The 22,923-nt window shown below is 45.7% G+C and overlaps 1 protein-coding gene across 2 annotated transcripts in view; it reads left to right on the forward strand.

Moving 5' to 3' along the window:
• Nucleotides 1–22,923, forward strand: part of APBA1 (amyloid beta precursor protein binding family A member 1) — a 199,122-nt gene that overhangs the window by 141,060 nt on the left and 35,139 nt on the right. For both annotated transcript variants that reach the window (XM_055311582.1, XM_055311583.1), the window contains exons 3-4: nucleotides 16,988–17,083; nucleotides 21,662–21,701. In XM_055311582.1, the coding sequence (XP_055167557.1) occupies nucleotides 16,988–17,083; nucleotides 21,662–21,701 (136 nt within the window). The remainder of the gene's footprint in view (nucleotides 1–16,987; nucleotides 17,084–21,661; nucleotides 21,702–22,923) is intronic.

Here is a 22,923-nt window from a genome sequence, read left to right on the forward strand (position 1 = left end):
AGATTCCATGCTTTCTCATGAGAATTTCTGGGGGTTGGGTCTTGGATCAGTGTTTCTGAGGCCCGGTCAAAATTGGTAACCACCAACTTGAATTGCAGACTACAGTTTAACACTATTTTTTTTCTTAAGATTTTATTTATTCATGAGAGATACAGGCAGAGGGAGAAGCAGGCTCCCTAAGGGGAGCCTGATGCGGAACTCGATCCCAGGACCCCAGGATCATGCCCTGAGCCAAAGGTAGATGCTCAACCACTGAGCTACCCAGGTGTTCAACACTTAATTCTTGACTGTTTCGTTTTCTCCTTGTCTTGTTCGAATTAGCCCGTTGTCTCTCTAAATCGCTGTCAGCCTACTGAAGGCCCAGTGTTGTATCCTTGTCTGGTATCACAGCCTGTCACACAAAGTGGATGCCCAGTACGTGTTCGTTATGTGTAAATCTCTGTCCTGCTGTTGGCCTGCTACGGTTACCTTGAGTTGGCCATCTGCCTTCTTCCTCATCAGCACGAGTTAGTTTTATTCCTCAGAGTACCCCTGAGAAAACATGGTTTCTCAGACACGGAGTCCTCTACAGAAATGGGAAATAAGAATCACAAGTGTGGGAACACCTGGGTGGCTCAGTGGTTGAGCGTCTGCCTTTGGCTCAGGTCGTGATCCTGGGGTCCTGGGATCGAGTCCCACGTTGGGCTCCCTGCAGGGAACCTGCTTCTGCCTCTGCCTATGTCTCTGTCTCTCTCTGTGTCTCTCAAGAATAAATAAATAACATCTTAAAAAAAAAAAAAGGAATCACAAGTATGGTGCATTTGTTGCCTTAGTAGGTCAGAGCCTGCCCACTAGCCATTCAGGGTTGACCATTGGCAGACTGTGAGTTAGAGAGTTGGCTGTAGCACCCCTTCTTCACCTTACCTGGGCTGGTCTTCCCTGTGCTTTCCCACAGTGTTCAGCCCTACAAGAGCCCTCGCTGGCCACCCACCCTGGTCAGGCATCTCCCGTGACCCATGATCTCTGCTTCCACCCACGTCGTGGTAGCCTCAGCCTTGTTCTCCAGGGCTGGCCGATTAAGTCAGACTAGACTGCTAATTGATGATGATGGCAGCGTTCACCACCCCCTTCAAGTAACATTTGCCTCTTCTTGACGTCCTCTGTTCCAGAGACCGATTAGAGAGTATTTCGAGGCAGGAAGGCATTTGAACACTAACTCTTCTTAGAAACCAGCCACTCTCCTGCCAAGAAGGAAATAATGCCCAAACCCTGGGAAGTGAGGGCTCGACACTAACACCTCCCCTGATCATGTGCACTTTTGAGCTCCTTTTTTTTTTTCTTTATTTAATTTTGAGAAAGATCACATAATGAGGGTGGAGAGGCATCCTGCCTTTGCCTCCTCCCTGTCCTCCCTCCCTCCCTCTCGCCTTGCCTTGAAACCAGTATCAGCCTTCATGGATTTTTTTTTTTTTACTGTTGCTAGGAAACTATTGACCAAGGTCAAGCGCGCATGCTAATTCATTAAGACTTGTTAGCATCTTGTCCTGTTGACCTTGCAGTTGTATAGTCAAGCTTAACAAGGGCAAGTGGAAGGACTGGTGCGCTACTGAGGCTACTGAGGGAGTCTGTTTTTTGAAGCGTTCCTCATATGGTATTTTGAACTGAGAGGTTCCACCTCTTGCCAATCCTCACCTCCTCGGGGAGTTCTGGGCAGCGATAGTTTTCCAGGATCTGAATAGCAAGGGATGGAGCTGAAATGGGATCCAAAGTCAAGTAGACAGACTTTAGGATGAATTTTTGTTCTTCGGTGGTCTGATTCCCCCCCCCCCAAGTGGATCAGTCCCTCACTGGAAGAAAGGAGGGTTGATGGGAAGGAATTGGGGTTGGGGGTGGGGGAACACCACTGTATTGAAATAGTTAGCTCTATTCTGTCCCCATTTGTGGCCCGGAAAGGACTAGACTCGAAGCCTTGTCTCAGAGTGTCCTCCTGACCTGTGGAAGAGTATACATCCCAGTGCTGGCTGTTAAAACCAGCTTTGTTCTTGTATATGTTCAATAAAGGGCTGGCGGACCCCAAAGGTCAGCATCCCAGAAACTTACACAGCAGTATAGAAACCTTAGAACAAAGGATCTGCTGCCAGGAGAGCAAAACGAGGCCCCAGTAGGTTTCACCAACCAGACCCCAGACACCAATAGGAAATTTTCCTCTCAGTGAGTGATGTCAAAGGAATAAATGTGTTCCCAACCATCTGCCATGCAAAGTCCCGTAAAAGGATTGGGTTGAACTCTTACAGTTGCTCCCCTGCTAACCCCTTTGGGTTTAATTAAGCACCAGCTACATGCAGGACATCATCTGTCAATAAGAAATAGGGCCTGGCCACAAAGCTACACTGTTCTCATTTTGTTAGAGAACCAGAATGAGCTGTGACTGCTGGCCCTGGTCACAGACAGAAAGTCTGTCTCATTATTTCTCGTCCGCTCATTCAGTAAATATTTTCAGGTTCCTCCTATGGGTCAGGCACTGTGCAAGACACCAGGGATATAGCAGCAACTGAAATATGGACTCTGCCTGAAATAGACACAGACCCTGCTTGTGTAGAGTGTATGATCTACTCTGGGATTGTCCTCTGATGAGCCTTCAGCCAGACCTCCAAGCCTCCTCAGCTCCTGAGGCTTTTCTCTGAAAACCTCTGGAGCATCTTAGCTAGATCTATGTCTAAATCACAGATTGCCCCAAAGCAGTGACATAAAACAAACCATGGTGATTATCTCACAGTGTCTGTGTCAGGAACCTGGCATGGCTTAGCTGGGCCTCTGCTGCTGGGCCTCTCAGACATGCACTCAAGTGTCACTGGCCTGTGGTAACCTCCAGGCTCTACTGGGGAGAGACCATTCCCAAGGTCATTGCTTATTGCCAGGATTCAGCTCCTCAAGGGCTATGGGACCGAAGGCCCCAGTTCCCAGCTGACCACTGGCCAGAGGTATCTTGATCCTTTGCCCCATTGGCAGTGCCCTACAGGGCAGCTTGCCTGAGAAAGCAAGCAAGATTAGAAGGCCATAGAGGCTGGTAGCAGAGCAGATGGATATCACAGTTTTCTATAAGGCAGTCACAGAGTGACAGCCCTACCTGGAGAGGGGATCACACAGGGTCTGAACACCAGGAGACAGGGATCACGGGTCTATCTGAGAAGTCTGCCCACCAGATTTTCTGCCCTCAACTGACCTGAGCAGCCATTCCCACCTCTTCGGCTCTATCTGTTTTGTTGTCTGGCCGAGAATAGGCAGATCTATCATCAATCCTGAAGTACCAACAGAGTGTGAAGCCAAAGTGGTGTGGAAGGGCATGGGTGTGCAGGCCAGCACGCAGGCGAGGCCTGCAGCCATGTCAGAGGAAGCGGGGATTCTGGGGGGGGGGGAGGGAGGTGCTATGGAAACCAGGCACTGGAAGGACTGTCCTAAAGGAACAAGTGTACCCATATGGATTCTTCAGAAGCAGAGAGGACTTTAACTTTATTCTTGAGGGTCTGCTAATGTCCAAAGAATTTGCTATAAAGACTCTTCATAAGTTAGGGCAGGGGGGCACCTGGGTGGCTCAGTGGTTGAGCATCTCCCTTCGTCTCAGGGCATGATCCTGGGGTCCTGGAATGTAGTCCTGCATTGGGCTCTCCACAGTCTGCTTCTCCCTCTGCTTGTGTCTCTGCATTTCTCTGTGTCTCTCATGAGTAAATCAATAACATCTTTTAAAAATATAATAAGTTAGGGCAGAGCTTTCAACCAGTGTTCTGATGATCCCACTGGACTTTGGGGTTGGGGGTGACCGGTGCCATCAGGTGTGTTGCCTTCCATCCCAGCAGCCTCATCGGGGCTCTGTATCCTCTCCAGTTGAGCCAGTGTGTTGTATGAACGTATCATCTCTCTGTATGCCATGATGCAGAAAGGCTGAGAGGCACAGAGTTGAAAGGTCTCGTTGGGCTGAGAGACCCACACAGGAGAGATCAGCCCTTGAGTACGGCTCTCCTCCTTGGTGCCCCGACTTCTCTGTCAGGTGCGGATCCGATTCCTGATGCGCCCCATCTCAACCCCCACCTTGCTGCGGGTGGTTTTCCATGGCAGATGTTATCCATTATTGATGAGGTATGAAGAAGGCCATGGTGAATAATTAAGCAGGTCTCAGGTGCTGATTGAACCTTGAAGGGAAGGAAAGAATTCTGAATTCTGCGGTGTCCACAGGACACAAGGTGTAGACACTCTGTAACTTTCCAGAAGGCCCAGCGGATTTCTTCGTGGTTTGTCTGGCTTGGAGTCTCATGTGTGATGGTGGTCCTCTGGTTAATAACCGAACATAATAGAAGCTTTCCACAGCAGCGGTGAAGGTTCTAATGGCTCCAGCCTGCCCGCAGTGATTCACGGATCCAAATCAAAGCCATTCCTGAGAGTGATAGTAGAGAGAATGACTTCTCCCAGGAGTTGGGGAAGAGCCCTAAAGTAGGGAAGGTTCAGTCTGGACTTAAGAATCAACACCCAAGGGTTTTCTATCTTCTTAATAGTCAACAGAAAGAAGAAAGTGTTTGAGAGACACCCAGTGCTATAGATGAGAGTGGCTCACCCTTTTTTTGGAAAGGGCTTTCTCGAATGAGGACCAAGAGCTAGTGGAAGTGCATCTCCCTGACCCTGGTGGCAGTCCAACTGCCCACAAGAGTGGGCAGGAATACGAGGACAGGCGAGAGGGAATGAGGGGGATACTTGTTTCCCACTGTGCCCTGCGGGGTTGTCCTCAGCATAGGAAACTGTCAACTAGCGTGGGTGCAGTTTTCAGCTGTGAATTGTTCATGTCCTTTGTTTCTGTTTTCCACCTTCTGACCCCATCACCGCTCACTCACTAAACAGGTGCACTCAGAGAGACCTGGAAGCATGTGCGATGAAGGGTTTGATGTGAAGGAAGGCTGAAGCCATCTCTTTGGTGAGCCTCTCAGGTGTTCTGCACCTTTCAGTTCTCTTGCACCCATGTCCATACCCATTGCCATGGCTTGTCCAGAGGTAGATTGGCACTGGGAGGTCTATCTGTCTCCAGTCATTGGCCCTCTGAGCCACCCTGCCCACCTGTTTATAGGAGCTTCCTCCCGTTCTGTTCCACCTGCATTTGTCTTGACCTTCCTCTCCCAAGGTCCAGCAGATATGATCCAGCTCTTGAGCCCGGTCTGGGAGTACCTGTTGGTTTGGGTGAAACCATGCTGGCCCTGGGGTTTCAAAAAAACCAGCTTGCTTTTTTGTATCTGTGCAGCTAGCCTGCCATATCCCCCCTGACTAGATTGCAGTGCAAGGATGTTGGAAGCACGCAGCAAACATAAAGAGTGGTGAGGGTCGCCCTCCAGCACCCCAGCCCCCAGAGGTGCACAACCCACATGGCCACCGTGTCCTCTAAACTCATCACACACACCCAGGTGCGTTCTGACACAGGCATGGAGAGAGCCTCCTCTTCCCAGCATCCACCCTTTCCTTGCACATGAGCTGGATGCTTTTTCACAGGTTCTATAAACTGTAGCAGAGTTTGGAGTGTGTGAAAGTTTCTGGTTGCACCTCAGAACCGAGTCTTATTTTCCCCAGAAATAGTAGGCCTTGCTGGCAGAAGGGGTAGGCCGGCCCCTTCTCACAAACATCAGGTGATGCTGCTCCACCAGTGACGCATGACTGCCGACTGCCGGGGCCCTTCAGGCACCAAGGGGTTAATGCGGATGTGGCTGACACCCCGGGAGGTGGGCACATCTCCCATCTCCCGTTACAAGTTGCATTATTGACTGGGGCATCTAACACCACTGGAAACAATCCACCAGACGGGATTCAGGTCAGGAGTTAGCCCTCAGCTCACAAGTGGCTGTGCCCGAGCTGGCCTTGCCGCCCAGATAGCGCCTGGGAAGATGGAGAATTTTTGGATGTACCAATTTGAGTGTCACGAAGAAGAGGTAGGTGGATCCCAGGGCTTTGGAATAACGTTTGGCTCGTGGCTCTCGGGTTTTCCTCTCCCAGGGCCGCCAGACTGTAAATCCTCTGCGCTTCCCACCCACCCCCCTTACTAAGCATACCGGCGCAGAGCAGGAGAGGTGAGGAGAGTGGGCATTGCCCAGGGTGGGAGGAAATGTTGTCCGGTTGGCCTGTTGCTTGGAAGTTCAAGATCGCTGTAGAGAGAGAAGGCCGTTTGATCACGTGGAGAGATGTTGCTCTCTGCTTTCTCTCCATCAGCACTGGGTTCTAATGAACGAGTTACTTTGGGCTCTGTAGCCTCCAGTCCTGTCCTCTGCGCTGTGTCTTTTGCTTCCACTATGCTGATGACAATGAGTGAACTTAAAGTCTTGCACATGAGGAACTGCTTTGCTAGATGAGGTAATGGGCATCACGTACCCTCTGTGGGGCCTGGCACATAGTGAGGCTCCCATAAACGGCTGCTGGGTCGTCCTTAGTAAGTGATGTGTCATTAATAGCAAATGATGTGTTCTTAGCTGCATCTCTTATTATCAACTAAAAGTGATTGTGGTTTGTCCTCTTAGGGAACTCAGGTTTGGAGGTCTGGGAAGGATGGTGCAGGACCCTGGTGGGGAAACTTGTCCCTCATTTGTCCATCACGTAGTGTAATGCATTCCGGACACTTACAGTGAGGCCCTTTCAAAGAGAACACACAGATAACCTGTGTTTCCAGATCCGACTTTATCAGCTGGTAAGAGATCTCAACTTACAGCAGTGACTGGTTAATAATTAACTTGGCCTTTTTTTTAATCCTCTGAGATCTGGCTTCAGAAGCTTAGGGTTCTTTTGATAGTAATAAAATAAATTATTTGGGACAGTGAAAGCACCTCTGTTTGAGGAGACTGCTCCAGTCCAGGGCTCTCTGAGGTCCACGGTGGTCCAGATCTTCCCATTACTGTGGCTGTAAGTTGGGGACTTGGGGCTGGGAGCACCTCCATCCCCTGTGGGAAAACAGAGTGAAAATGGTTAGAATATTTTAACCGACAGTTATCTCAAAACGTTTCATTGGTATTAATTGAATCCATTATAAATGTGTATATAAAACATCTCATTAGGCACAGGCTATTATCATTTTAATGACATAATTATGCCCCTACAATGCCTATGCTAACTTTCCTACTTCACTACATTAAGGAAACAGAAATGTGCATTGATAATATAGTTTGAATTGAGAGTGAATAATTATGGATTTCTTAGCCAGTTTCAATTTTCAAAAGCACAGACATATCTTGGAGCAAGAAAAACCTAGTCATATATTTGTTTCTTTTTTATAACTCTAACATGGAATAAGGTTAATTTAAAACAACTTAAATCGGTAAGGAAAACAACATACATTTATTTGAGAAAAGGGATAAAGCTGGATAAAACCAAGATGCATAGTAAAAAACCTATTCAGGGATGCTGGAAATAGAGAAGGCCCACACAGTTCCTGAAACAGCAGTTTACCAAAAGAAGTAGAATGTGTGCCATAGCCTGGCTGCAGGTAACCACACCTTTGAAATTCCATATAGAACCAGAATGTTCAGGATGGTAAAGAATGGAATGACCAATGGCTTGATTATAGTCTATAGGATATGCTACCTGTGAGAGCACTTGTTCTCGCTGTGTCCACATTACTGTTCTAATCACATGAGGATGCATTGATTTGCAAGCAGTGTCTGACAAGGGATGAGTCAGACCATGACCCTGAGGTAGTGATCTGTACATGGGTACCAATATCCATGTGAGCACATCAGGGCAATGTTACATGGGTTCAGGCTGACTCTGAGTACAAAGGTACAGTGTTTCCTTTGTTCTCTGGTACAAAAAGATTGATGTCCATACATCCTTCCATATGTTCAACACATTTATTGAACTTCTGTTGTATATTTTTGTGTTTCCTTTGTTCTCTGGTACAAAAAGATTGATGTCCATACGTCCTTCCATACGTTCAACACATTTATTGAACTTCTGTTGTATATTTTATGGAGAATGTGTATTAAGCACTTGGAGAAGAAAAAGTTAATGAATCACACATCCTGCCTTCATAGTGCTTATTGAAGTATTGTAGGGGCCACCTGGGTGGCTTAGTGGGTGAAGCATCTGCCTTTGGCTCAGGTCAAGGTCTCAGGATCCTGGGATCAAGCCCTGTGTCCTAGGGATCCCTGCTGAGTGGGGAGTCTGCTTCTCTCTCTCCCTTTCCCTCTGCCTCACCCCCTAGTTTGTGTTCTCTCTCTCTCTCTCTCTCTCAAATAAGTAAATAAATCTTTTAAAAGAAAGTATTATGATGAAACTATCCTATAGTATTATATTTCAATAAAAATAAGGGAGAAAATGACATACAGAAGAATGGCACCAATAAAGCACAAGCAGTTCTCAAAGGAGAGGGCTTCCGCTTATCTAAGAGAATAGGAAAGATTTCACAAAAGAAGTAACATTGAAAATGAGCCTTTGCAGACTCGTGGACATGTGTGATTCAGACAAGAGCATAAACAAAGGCATTGCCCCCAAACACTCAGGTTGTATACACAAAGCAGAAGATACCTCAGTTTGGCTTAATGGTAGAGAATAACTGGGAGGGGGGAAATAGTGAAGAAATTAAGGCCAACCTTGGAATGCCTTAAGTGCCAAGGTAAAGAAAGAGTGCCAAGGATTTCTTCTTCTTCTTCTTCGTCTTCGTCTTCATCTTCGTCTTTTTTTTTTTAAGATTTTGTTTGTCTGGAGAGAGACAGAGCATGCATAAGCAAGAGGAGGGGAGGAGAGAGAGAGAGAGAATCTCAAGCAGACTCCATACTGGGTACAGAGCCTGATGCAGGGCTGGATCCCACAACCCTGAGATCATGACCTGACCTGAAATCAAGAGTCAGACATTTAGTCAGCTGAGCCACCCAGGAGCACCTAGGATTTATTCTAAACACAAAGCAGGAACCACTAAAGTTTTTGAATTAAAGAGTGACGTGTGCAGAGCTTGTTAAAATTGTATTTTCAAATGAGAGTCATTTCAGTCCAAAAAAATAAAATGAGAGCCAATAGGAACTTAGGGAAAGGTGTCTGGTTCTCTTAGTCAGTTTGGGCTGCTGCATAATAAAGATACCATACAGAGACTGGGTGGTTTACACAACAGAAATGTACTTCTCACATTGGAGTCTGGGAAGTCTGAGAGCAGGGTGTCAGCACCGCCACCTTGTGGTGTAGATGCCCTTCCTGGGGCAGATGGCCGTCTTCTTGCCATGTTCTCACACAGTGGAGAGCAGAGAGGAAGCAGCCTCCCTTATGCCTTTTCTTATAAGGGCACTAATCACATCATGAGAGCTCTACCCTCCTGACCACATTAACTCCCAAAGGCCCCATGGCTTCATACCATCCCACTGGAGGCTAGGGTTTTGATGTATGTAGTTGAGGTAGACACAGTTAGTTCACTGGTGAAGAAAGTCCATGAGCACTTCATGCTTGGGTCTCATGTAGTATGTTGGCTTTTTAAACAACTTTATTAAAATAAAATAAAATAAATAAAATAAAATAAAATAAAATAAAATAAAATAAAATAAAATAAAATAAAAACAACTTTATTCTCAGGTTCTGTGAGTCACTCCACATAGGTGAAATTACTAAATTATCCAGTCCCAGATAGACTCAGTAAAACTGTCATTTTTAAAATTTATTTGTTTATTTATAGAGTGAGAGAGTGCAGGGGGAAGAGGCAGGCTCTACACCCGGCACGGAGCCTAACACGAGGCTTGATCTCACAACCCTGAGATCATGACCTAAGCCCAAATCAAGCGTTGGACGCTTACCTGAGCCACCCAGGTGACCCTAAAACAATGTCATTTTTAAGGGACTATTTTTTTCCTGCCCTTCATTGCAGTGAAATTTGTGTCACTGAGTTTCTTTGGAGGGAAGGACTGACATGTGCCTGGACTTGTCAAGGTTAGCCTGAGCCAGCCGGAGTCTTTAACCAAGGTCTTCACAGTTGAGAATCTTGATGTGTCATGATTGTATGTGAGCTATGTTGTAAATTAACACTTGCATATGCACCTGATTCTCTTTTGTAACTATCACCAGAGGAGCATCACTCTCAGCCCCCATACTGCAAAATGCTCTCTTGAATGGGAGACAGGGAGTGTGCCAGAAATTGTACACGGTCATTTATGCACCCCTCAGCCCTTGCCAGGAATGAGCTGTTCTTACCAATATACCAGTAAGAGTCTTGGGGCTTATAAATTAATTTAGAGTCTTTCTAGTATGATTTTTAGAGAGCCTTCTGTGTGCTGTTTAATTTTATCCCTGAGTAAAATTTTTAATAAGGAAGCAAGAAGATGAGATAAGGAAAGCATCCCCATGGGTATGTGTTGTCCTTGTGAACACTCCCCCATGGGGTGAAAGAATTGTTGTTACTGTTGGAATCTTAAGAGACTCGTCAGATGCTGGTGGAATGCTTTGTGCATACACAGGCGCTGAGCCGACGCCCCGTGTGCATCGTCACTGATTAATCCTCGCGTCAGCCCCAGGAGGTGGGTAGTAACTGTTTTCCTCAATTCTCAGGAGGATCAGAGAAGATGAGCAACCCAGAGGCAGAGCTGTGAGTGGAAGAGCAGATTTCAGATGCTCACCCGCCAGATGCTGGGGCTGGAGACTCGAGCATCTCACTGTCCTGAGACCTTAAGAGCTTTACTTGTTCTGCAATGTTATAAAATGAAAACATCCCCGCCCTTTTCAAAGGAGCAATGTAACTTGTAGTCCTGGAATCACATTGCACTTTAGGAAATAGACCCTAGTGTTGGAAAGGCCAGATCATGCTGGGTGTGAAGACCAGATTCTGTATCTTGGGAATTGACTCAGTTTTTATTTCCACTAACAGGCTTTGCCCCAGGGCCTCCCAAGTCCTCAGCACTGTGACAGGAATGGCATCTGGGTTAGCTCCACTGGAGGGTTCCATGACCACCCCTTGCAGGTCACCTCTCCTCCCTGGTGCTCGTGGGCTCCCGCTCACGCCTGTTAGGGCAACTGTCACATCTCATTTTAATCATGCGGGCAGGGCTGTTCTAAGGGATCCTGCAGAAGTGTACCTCCTCAAATTAATCCACTTAAAACGAGGATCAAAATTTCAAAGTATGGAGAGGAGGGTAGGGAATTGGTTAGAACCTTATCTTAAAAAACAATATTAAAAATTATAAACATAAGCTTAATTGTTTTACCTTTTGGCTAATAACATAGGTTATAAGTTCACCTATATGTGAATTCTTAAAACAGAGAAGTATTGATTTGAGGAGTCATAACTTCTTTCAGAAAAAACTGTCACATCATACACTAAAATAGCCTTCTTCAGTTCACACTGTGACTTCTGCAGCCTGATCAGAAGGGGTCCTTCCAATCAGGAGGAGGACGGTTTGAGCAAGAACATTGGAGGGCTGATGCAATTTTCTCAAGGGCCTCTCTTCATTGATTTTATATTCTAATCACACTTGTTCGAAGCACCTCTAATATCATCATTCTTTCTATTGCATCGTCTGGTTAACTGTCAACTGATGTAACTCCACCAACTCTTCAATTATCTGTGGCTGCGTCAAGCAGTCCTCCCAACTGGGCCTACATCACCTTTCTAAAATCCTGCTTTCTCTTTATTTCTGCAATATTTGCACTTGTACTCTGCAACGCATTTGCAGGTTTCTGGTTTTCCATTTCGTTTCTGGCCTTGAAACACCAGATGGTCCTCAGTGGTCAAAGAGAGCAGCTGACAGAGACGTGGTCCTGAGAGATGCTGGGGTTTGAAATGGTAGGACTGTCAAGGTGGACACTAGCATCATGAGAGGTCAGCTCAGTAGTGACTGCTTTTGTGTCATTGTGACTTCTCCTCAAGGACTCAGTGGCCACCACTTTCACAGAACACCCTGCGTTTGTTTGTATGTCTGTCCTCCCTGCTAAGCCAGGGGCTCCTGGGGCTCAGGCAGGGAGTCTGGGCCTCCTCAGATGCTGTCAGAATTTCTATGGTAAATAAATGAGTGAACAATCCTGGTGGAACTACCCTTTTTATGTCTTTTGGCCAGCATTTCTCCAGGAGTTTTTCAAGATATCTGTACATCTCTCCAGATCACTGCTTAGGCCTTTCTGAAAGCAACACTGTTCATTTGGAAAGAGCCAGTAATTTGGCTTTAATTTGGGGTATTCTCACTGTCTTCTGGTCAGCTTTTCCAGGATGGAATCTTCTCTTCATGCAGATGTCAGGGGCGAAAGGACTAAGGAAAGGGAAGAGGAGGAAGTGATAACTCATCCTCTCCATCCTTTAGATCTTCATTTCAGCTGAGGAAATTGTTACTGAGTGCCCAGATAGAGCTTCTCCACTGAGGGACAACAGGCCAACGACTCACCAAGAAAACCCCACTTTCTGGGCAGAGACTAGGCACTGGCTGCTTGTCATCAAGTGCAGCTCCAGTGCCTTGTCCTTGCCCCCTAGCTCATCTCCTGCTTCCTGGCAGAGCTATGCTGCTCCAGCTCCCTGCCTCTGTGTACAGAACCTTCCTCCTTCTCTCCATCCCATCCTGCTCCATAAATACTACAGTCTTCAGGGTTCAGCGGAAGCATCACCTTCCCCACAGAGCATTACTGACACACCTCTTCCCTCCTGCAGAACTACTCCTTCCCCCCCTGCATCCCACATATGGATGCATATCCCTGCCACCTGCCATAGCCCTGTGTCCACATGCCTGCCTATTCCCATCATCTGGAAGGGGAGATAGGACAGGACCACAGCATCTCTTTCCTCTTTATTTCTTGGCCCAATATTAAGAGCAGAGGTAGTCACTGAAATGTCTGTTAAAGGAATAAATGAATGCTTTTCTGCCCTGCAAGTATGGCCTAAAAGTCCTTTGAGCTGTTTGCTTCACCTCTACCACCAGCAGTACAGCATTTGCCCCAGGAGAGGTTCAGTTGAAAATAAAATGAGTGATTGGCTTTCCCTCTGGATGCTTTGGCATCTTGAGGCTATCTCCCACCTCACAACAGGACGATCTATCTTTTGTCCTGGCGTTAAAGAGCTGACTTCTTAACAGCTCAGGACTCTACTCTGTGGAGCCCCAGAGCTTAGGCAGTAAAATATAGACCATAGTTGTGGAGAATTTGCTAGAACACAGTCTTCAGAGGACAGGCAGCTTAAGAAGACCTCCTGTAATTAACCAGAGCAGGGACTGGTTAATGACTGCATCATCTTTGGACATTTTAGATGCCTCCTTCTCGCCACCCTGTGTGTCACCTGAGGAATTTCCAAGCGTACATTCGCTTCCTGTCCTTAGTCTCATTTGCTTAAAATTGAATATCCAGCCAGTGATCCAGCAGGCATGGGACCTCAGCCAGAGAAATACATGGTAATCACTTAATGTTTGTATCATTGTATTGGTTAGACTTGGCCTCCAGTACATTCTTTGAAGGTAGGATGCGTTCTCTAATTTCTGATTTTCTCTCCACTTTTGAGAATATAGCAGAGCAGATGCTGGAGAAGAGGGACAAAGGGCCATTAAAGCAGACATTGGAGAGGATTCGATACTAAGAACTTTGTTTAGGCGCTTGGTGTCTGCTCTGAAGAGGTTTGTCCACCTTGACGTTGTTGGGAGTGGTAGGCCTCCACCAGACAGGGTCCCCTCTCACGTGGAGACAGCTTTCAGCTTCCAAAGAGCTTTGCTGGAGCTCAGGTTAGATCTTTTTTTTTTTTAATTTTTTTTTTATTTATTTACGATAGTCATACAGAGAGAGAGAGAGGCAGAGACACAGGCAGAGGGAGAAGCAGGCTCCATGCACTGGGAGCCTGACGTGGGATTCGATCCCGGGTCTCCAGGATCGCGCCCTGGGCCAAAGGCAGGCGCCAAACTGCTGCGCCACCCAGGGATCCCCTCAGGTTAGATCTTTACAGGCAAAGACCCTGTTCTCTGATTCAAAATGTAGATTGAACATTGCACACATAGAGTGTGCGATCAGAAAAGGGCTTACCACTGACCACGAGACACTAACGAAAGCGATCAGTGGTTGATCTGCCTTTCACAGTCTGGGAAACACGGTAAAGCCAGAGACGACACTGATACCATTTATTCAGCAAAGATTTACTGGGCGCCTACTGTTGGCAAGATCCACTGCCAGGCACTTGGATCCCAAGCTGATTAAGATGAGATCCTGTCCAAGAGTTCCAGGGGGAGGGGAGATACACACGTAAACAGATCATTACAAAACCTAATACAAGCCATCAGGGTAGAACAGTACTGTGAATAGAGTCTGAGAAAGCTCCAGCAAGTTGCACTGTTTTCGAAGTTAGCACTGAAGGTGAGAAAGAATGTGGGAGAACTCTCTAGATGTTGGTCATCAGTTATACATGCAAATAGAAGGAAAAATGAATGAGCTTCATGCGCATGCAGAATGCTAAAGCATAGAGAGCATTGAGGGCACGTGGCCCCGGATGAAGGCAGTGTGCATCTCTTTTCTCCAGGCTCCCTGGCGGGCACCCAGCACTGCTCACTTAGCCTCACTGTGGGGTCTGACCTACCTCTTCCACATCATGCCATGCTGGCTGGATAACCCGCCTTCTCACATCATCTGGAGAGATGAGCTGATGTTTGCAGTGTTGGAGAGAATCAATTTTTAGAAGATTTGCAACAGAAAATGGTCAGATAAGGAAATAGGAACTTTGGTACACTTTTGAAGGTTTTTTTTTTTTCTTTCCTTTTTTTACATGGCCCTCAAGTCAAACAATTAAAGAAAAAAACAGCTGTCCTAGCTTCCCTGGGACCAGACCCTTAAAATCTTTTTGACACAGAAAATTACTTGGGGAAAGATAGATGTAAAATATCTGAGGAAGCTCTTCAAATTTGAAAAACTAGGAAAATTCAAAGGCACTGAAATCTCATGGGACTTCATTAAATTAATTTTGAGTAGTCCAAACAAAGCTAACTCAGCCAGTATCCCCCAGCTCTGTTGAGTGCCAAATAAAAAATTGTGTGTGTGATTTTTTTTTAAGGCATAAGGGGTTGGGGAGCACCTGAGTGGCTCAGGGTTGAGCATCTGCCTTCGGCTCAGGTCGTGATCCTGGAGTTCTGGTATTGAGTCTTGCATTGGGTTCCCCACAGGTAGCCTGCTTCTCCGTCTACCTATCTCTGTGTCTCTCATGAATAAATAAGGTCTTAAATAAAATAAAATCTTTTTTAAAATAATAAAGGCATGCAGGGCTGTTTTGTTGCATCCAGGGGCTGTGGGGCTTGGGGGCGGGGGGAGTCCTTTATATCTGCTCTTACCCCTGCACCCATCATCTTGGCTTTTCTGTGGAGGGGCCAATTTCTGCATGTGAATGATTAAGAAGCTCATTGGTCCTCACCTCCCTGCCCAGGATCAGATCTGTGGGTTCATGGAAAACAATTCCAGGCCCAACAGGATTAGGTTGGGACCATACAACATCTAAAGTGAGTAAAACTGCATGTCACTACCTCATCGTTCAGTCCATTTGGCACTTTGTTTCCCGTGTGTAATTCGGACTTTCTGAAAAGATTTATTGTTTTATGATTTCACATACTGCTCACTGAAGCCCCATTGTATATTAATGTGCCCCCACCCCCACTCAGCACGACTAACTTCATGGAACATCCTACCTTTCCATGCAGAGGTGCTCTGCTGAAGTTTCTACCTCAGCCTTCCCACGAGGACCACCTGCAAGGCCTCAGAAACAGATTCAGGGGGCACCTGGGTAGCTCAGCGGTTGAGCATCTGCCTTCGGCTCGAGTCGTGATCCCGGGGGTCCTAGGATTGAGTCTTCTGTCAGGTTCCCTGCGAGGAGCCTGCTTCTCCCTCTGCCTGTGTCTCTGCCTCTCTCTGTGTGTCTCTTATGAATAAATAAATTCTATTAAAAAAAAAAAAAGAAAAACAGATTCATCAGTTACCAGTGTTACTCTTCCTTTGCCCAGGACGGAGCTCCCCTCACATCACCACACTTGCTCAGAGAACAGATCCTTACTGCAGGTTGTTTGGGGCCTTCCATCAGACTTCACCGCACTCTCTTGCTCTCGGGACCATCCCTACAGAGTGCTTAAGCATCCCTGTGGCTCGCCTAAAGATGCCCTTCATCTTCAGGATTTCAGGAGCATCCAGAAATGTTTGGGTAGCAACTTGGTAGGGTTTTCTGCGTCCTGCTGAGTCCCACCCATCCTCTGCCTGCTCGCTTGCTTTGGCCACTCAGCAGCGGGTATTTACAGGGCCCGCGTGCCATGTCGGGCTTGGTCTGGGGCTTCCTGCTCTCTTGCAGCCAGGCCTGCCTGGGCCACCTCCGGAGGTGGGAACACACCTGATGGGTGTTCCTCTCACTCTTATCTTCAAACATATCATTGAATAAGGGACTTTTGAACTGTTTCAAGAGCAGCCACGGTCAGATTGTTTGGATGTTAGAATGTCTCTGAAGTTTCAGTGGCCTGTGTATTAAATCAGGAAAAATACTTGAAATCTAGACTAGAGAAATACAGGTGGTGTGGTTTCTGGTCATCAATCCCAGCTACCTCTCTGAAAATACCTGTTTCCATTTTTACGTTCCCATTCAGGTCATCTCAGGCAGGTGATTTTATAAGACAGTTAGTACCCAGAGTCTTTGTCAATGAGAAAAAATTTTCAAACCACACACCTGTGTGATCCCCTTCACTTTATTCATTCAGGGCTTTAAGTTTGATACTCAGCTTTTGCTATATTTAAAATCTTGGCCTAAGGAGGAAAAGAACAGCTGAGCTTCCAAGGATTCCTTTGAAAACATGGTGGGAATTTAAAAGAAAACTTGAAAAACCCAGGACTTTCCTGTGCTGTTGGTGGCTCCTCTTGCAAGGAAGTTTTCTTACCATAGAAGCGTCTTGTTCAGTTGTATTGGGCTTTCTCCTCTCGCGCCTGCCCTACTCCTGCCCCTGCCCCTACCCCTCCACCCTACCTCATTCCTGCTCCCACCCCTGCCACCTGTTCATGAGCCCTCAGACACTCACTGTATCCTTCCCTTGCTGTGTTCCAGTCTCCATCTCCTGGCAGCTCCTCCCCCCTGGGTGCAGAGTCTTCAAGCACACCCCTCCACCCCAGCGACCCCGCGGAGGCCTCCTCAAATAAAGAGGTAGGGTGCCGTTTTGTTTCAGAAGCCACCTGCTTATGTTTTTTTGTTCTCCTGGCGGCAGCTTTCTTCCACTTCCCACTCAAATCCCCCATACTCCCCACCACCACCACCACCTGGGGAGAGAAATTCTAATTTTTCCTCTCGAGCATGGAGTTCAATGACTGAAGCCACGCTGTCCCATCTGACAGCCACTGGCCACAGGTGTCTACTTTGATTAATACATATAATGGAAATTCACCTCCTCAGGCACACGAGCCACAGTCCAGGTGCTCAGTAGCCACATGTAACTAGTGGCTGTTGTATTGGACAGGGGAGATGACAAGAGCATTTCCAGTCTTTCCAGAAAATTCTGGACAGTGCTGGAAATTGAATATTAATAACTCTGTGTGGCAACATCCTTTCTCATGGCATTACAAGCCTCTGACATGAAGTTGCCGTGTGTTTTGGGAAACGGGCTGGTGTCTTAAATATCCATTCATTTCAGGCCCAAGTGAAATATCTTTCATGACACCAGGGCGACCACTTCTCCTGGTTTACTGGGGGTGGTTCCAGTTCACTCCTGTTGTGCAAACAGTACACTTAGAGAACATCCCTTTTAAAGCAGTGCTGTCCCAGAGAACTTAGCTGCAGTGATGAAAATGTTCTGCTTCTGTGCTGTCCTATATGGTGGTCACCAGCCACACGTGCCTCACAATCTGGAAATGTGGCTAGTGGGCTTGAGGAACTGAATTTTGCATTTTATTCCATTTTAATTAAATAGTCATGTACGGCTAAGGACTACTAAACAATGCAGCCCTGAAGTGTCCCTCTTGGACAATAAGTCATATGGTCACTCTACTAATGGAGGCCAGACTGAACCCCAGCAGAGAACATTTAAGTGAGAAAATGCTGCTTGCTCCTGCTGAGGTTTCTGGAGCTGTAAGAGGACAGGTGTTCTTCCCACAGGGGAGCCATTGCCTTCTCCCACACTGCTGTCCTTTTACCCCCAGCCAAATGCCACCCACCACATATTTATGAACCAGTGCCAGGCATATTGTGGCATGTGCCATAGTCTACATGTGGGTTCAGCTAAGTCTAAATATAGAGGCTGCCTAATAAATGCTGAGGGTGTGTGTGAAAGAGGTAAACTTTGTAACAACAACAATTGTCTCATTTCTTTTGGTAATAGTATTGCATCAAATGCAGCAGAAGAAAGCAATCTGCATTTTACCCTGAGTGGCAGATGACTTCTGAAGGGAGTCTTCATTAAAACATACCCTTAAAGTATCATTGAATACACGTACATTTGCCATTGAGTATTCATGCAGGGGAAAGTATATTTTTTAATAATCTGTTTATATTAAACCAAACAAACATACAGAGTCCTTCCCTGAAGTGACACCAACATTGGAATTTAAATTTGACAGATACTTTGTCCTTCTCTGGTCTTGTCCTCCGACCCTAGGTCATGGGAACAGGAGTAACAAGGTCGCTGTCTCGGCTGACCCCAGATCCCACAGCTTTGCCTCATACTTTATCCAGAGCACAGGGATCGGTGAGAACCAAAACCAAGAAGAGCAGAAGCAAGGCCACAGTGATAATAACAGCAGTGAGGGTTAGCATTTCTTGAGCATTTACAGTGTTTAGGCAGTGGTCCAAGCAAATCACAGGTAGTATCTCATTTAATCCTTTAAATACTTCTCTGTAAGATAGGAATCACTGTGTTCCTTTTTTGTTGAGGAAGCAGAGAGGTTCAGTAACTTACATGAGGTCCATGGCCCATAAGTGGGAAGGCCAGGACTTGACACCAGAGCTCCTGTGTGAAACAAGCTTTTCATACTAGGATCTGTTCCCCTCGGGATATAAAGTGCCTGCAGGCCACACCCTGTATAGACAAGCTAACTTGTCTTTATTCCAATTGTCAGACCTCCACGCTTGCACATGCTTTAGTGTGACCTCCTAGAAAATCTCAAAGATTTTGGCCTTTCATCTTCTTGACTGTGGCTTTATTAATTCTTGAATGTTGAGAATCAACTGATGTTCATCTCTGTCCACATGTGAAAAAACAAAGGGCTAATCAGACATCTGAATATTCAGCATTTGATTATTCATCAGATATAATAAGCAAGGCAAATTTGTTGGTTTCTCAGTTCCTACAGGACTTGGCACATGTTTCTGCATATCCTTAGAAATAATGATGAAAATCCTCTTTGTGTGCAATAATTAGAGATTCTTTCATTTCTCAAACTCTTTTTTTTTTTTTTTTTAATTTTTATTTATTTATTCATGATAGTCACAGAGAGAGAGAGAGAGAGAGGCAGAGACACAGGCAGAGGGAGAAGCAGGCTCCACGCACCGGGAGCCCGACATGGGATTCGATCCCGGGTCTCCAGGATCGCGCCCTGGGCCAAAGGCAGGCGCCAAACCGCTGCGCCACCCAGGGATCCCTCAAACTCTTTTTTTAAAAAAACTTACTACCCCAGAGACTAAAGAAAGCCAGTCATGAACTTATCAATAGAGAATAAGTAAATGTACCAAATGCCCTCCGTTGTGGCTCTAAATAAAAACAGCAGCTTTTAGAACTATAGACTAAAGTAATATTTTGTAGCTTCTGCTAAAATCTGGGGACTGTCTTTGAGACCAGCATTCAGAAAAGTATCCTAATAGCCCAAGAAAATCTGAACTGGCTTCTTGGGTGTACCTGGAGGCTGACCCATCTTGATGAAACACAGTACAACCCTCACTTCCCCAGGCCCTTTGATGCATAAAGAAGATCAGTGGTTGAGGAATGATCATTTTAAAGCCTCCGATCTTGATGAAGAAACTAGCTTCCATTCACACACCATGAAGTTACAGATTTTGTTTGGTTTGGTGTTTAACCAGAATTAGGCAGACCTGGCCATCAGCACTCACCTGGGCCTGTCTTCTGTCTTGGAAAATAAAACGAATGTAAAGCACCTATGGAAGTTAGAGTTCTGTTTCCTCCTGGGCATGCAGCTTAGCCTTGAGTTTTGCATTTTTCTATAAACGCATTAGCAGCCAATGACCTTTCATTCCCAGTGGACTTGTGTCTTTCATTTCCTTAAAGGTAATCCATTCTGAAATAAGAAACCCGCCATCCTTGGTGTAAGGAACCATTGCATCCCAGCGAGCACATTCTGGCAGCTTTACGGACAGGTTGCCTAGCGTGGTATATTGTGTGATTAGTGTTGAATTCTTGTCATTGTCCTAAATTGAGGTAGATTCTTAAATGGGGGTGTCTTTGCTTCCAGTTTATATATATATATATATATATATATATATATATATATATATATATATATAATGGTTAACAGTACTATTTTTAGAATATTATGCAAGGATTAAGTGATTGGTTCTCCCTTTGTTATCCCATCTTCCAAGTGAAGAGCATTGTACAAAATATTGTGAGATGGAACTGTTCCTGTGATGTTCCAACCCTCTCTTAGGCCCTAACTCTCCCAGCCGCCAGGCACCCCAGAGTTTGCCATCAACCCAGGTCAACCTATTGAGCAGCTGTGCTGTACTAGATACCCTTTTCCTAAAAGATATATACTTAAATGACAACATAACCTACTAGATTCTTAGCAATGAAAATCTGTAAGCTTTCTGAGGATAACCCTTGGCCACGCAGACCCTTCCTTTTTGCTCATTTGAAGGACTCTTGTCTTTGGCATTAGCTCTCCACCCTCCTGCAGTGTTCACATCACCTTGCTCCGGACATACCCACTACAAATTCTATGACTGGCTAAAGTAGGAATGAATTCCCTACTCTGACACCACTCAGAGTTATGTCTAGGCCATTCACTTACGGAAGGAACCAAATGGTAAGTATTGTTCCCCTAAGAGCTAGCATTTAAACCACCATCCAGTCATGTTCTAGAAGGTCTCTAGCCGATCATGCCCACTTCCAACAGTGCTGTTGGAAGACAGACCCTTGCCATGAGGTGTTACTTAGTACAAGAAATTCCACGGTTTTCAGTTCACTCCTTTGTTTATTGTATTCTTTGTTATTTTAGGATACCACATTAACAATTACTTACATAAGGGAGTTTTTAAACCAGTAAGTGGTGAGTGAACGGAGGAGAAGAAATCTCTGGCAAACATTTTTATAGCACAGTGAGAGGTGACCAAAGACCTCGAGGGAAATAAAATTCTCCAAGGGAATTCTTGATTTCAACATATAATCACATTGTTGATGCTTTTACTAATCCAGCAGTGTTTCACTCAGAAACCCAGATTCTTAAGAATACAAATTGAACCCTTTGTATTATTGTTTTGTATTGATTATGGATTTTGTTTGTGGGATATTTTTTAAGCTGATGGACATCTCTCTGGTGGTGGAATGTAAGGTTTTCAGATTATCTAAAATATGAATAAATGTTCTGGGCTTTGGGTAACCTTTATTAAGAAATGTGTATGTTTATTCACACTTTTCTTCCTGTATCCAGAAATGGTTGACACCTGGTTCATATCTGTTACTGATGATCTATTTACTTTTCGTGTTTCATGGATAAATTTGTGTTAATGCATTTTTTATCATGCTTTGCCCTTTTTGAAACCTCTTTGTCTTGATTACAGTCAAGAAAAAGCTTGGCTTCATTCCCCACCTACGTTGAAGGTAAGAGCTGAAAAGGAAGTAATTGAGTATTGAGTCATGCATGAATCTCCTAGCATTTGGGGTATTTGAAGCCCTGGGGCTCTACGACCCTAGTGAGGAAGAAAGGCCACATAGTCACTCAGTCACAGTCTTGACAGTCTTAGAATCTTAGACTAAAAGAGCAATAGCTGTGAGCCTGTCAGAGATCCTCCTGCCACCTTTGCTGATGCTGCCCATGAGGACCTGAGCTTGCAAGGAGGCTGAGGGCTATTCCCAGCTTAGAGACGGTCATATTATATCTGAACCCAGACTCCTTATCTCCAGTCCATGACACCTCTTACACCCACAAAGGACCATTCAAGTGGGAATGAACTTTAAGGAAGACGTTTTGGTCCTCTTAATTTGGGGGCAGGGAGAGACTTTCCCAGTAATTCCCATCTCTTGCTTAGATGAGTTAAGCATAATAACATTTATCAAGCTTTTACTCTGTGCCAGATACACACTTTCCATTTAATAACTAACTGAATCCTCACATCTGCCTTGTGAAATGAGCTTACTACCCCCATGTTACACAGGAGAGAACTGACGCATTCTTCCTCAAGGCAAGACAAGTAACTTTCCTGAGATGACACAGTTGGCAAGTTTCAGAGCCAAACTGTGAGCTGGCAGTTTGATTCCACAGCTCTCCTGGTAAATGGTATTCTGTGCAGGGCAGCCACATACAGTTGTGCAGGTTTTTCACTGTTCAAAGGTACCCAGTCAGGAGGTCTAGCAGGGCCAGAACTTGGCACAAGTGAGACACCCTAGCTTGAGATCAGGCCACACAAATGGAGTGACTATTTTTCACCCACACAAAGGCACTCTTTAGCTAGAGGTGCCAGTGATCCTCTACCAGGGTGGATGGTAGATACTTTTTCAGGTAGGTTAGACTGTCATTCCCCTTGAAAGAGGATTTTCTGGGAACACGAGAATACCCAGACACCACTTTGAGGCTCTGTCTGGCCCTTAGATCCTGTGAATGAACAGTTGGTGTGTCCCTACCACCTAAGAATGGATCCATAGACCTTCCTGACACCACAGTCCTGAAGTTCATGCCAAGCTCATAGGTTTCATTCAGTTAACTCAGATTTCTTTCTTGAGTGACCTGTAAATTATTTGTGCCATTTTTGCAAGGTTCCAAAATTCCACAAGTACTCCTGGCAGAGTTTTCGGGAGTTTGGAAACTCCATTCTTCATAGTCTTT

This window comes from Nyctereutes procyonoides, unplaced genomic scaffold, assembly GCF_905146905.1.
Source record: "Nyctereutes procyonoides isolate TBG_1078 unplaced genomic scaffold, NYPRO_anot_genome, whole genome shotgun sequence".
Taxonomy (NCBI): domain Eukaryota; kingdom Metazoa; phylum Chordata; class Mammalia; order Carnivora; family Canidae; genus Nyctereutes; species Nyctereutes procyonoides.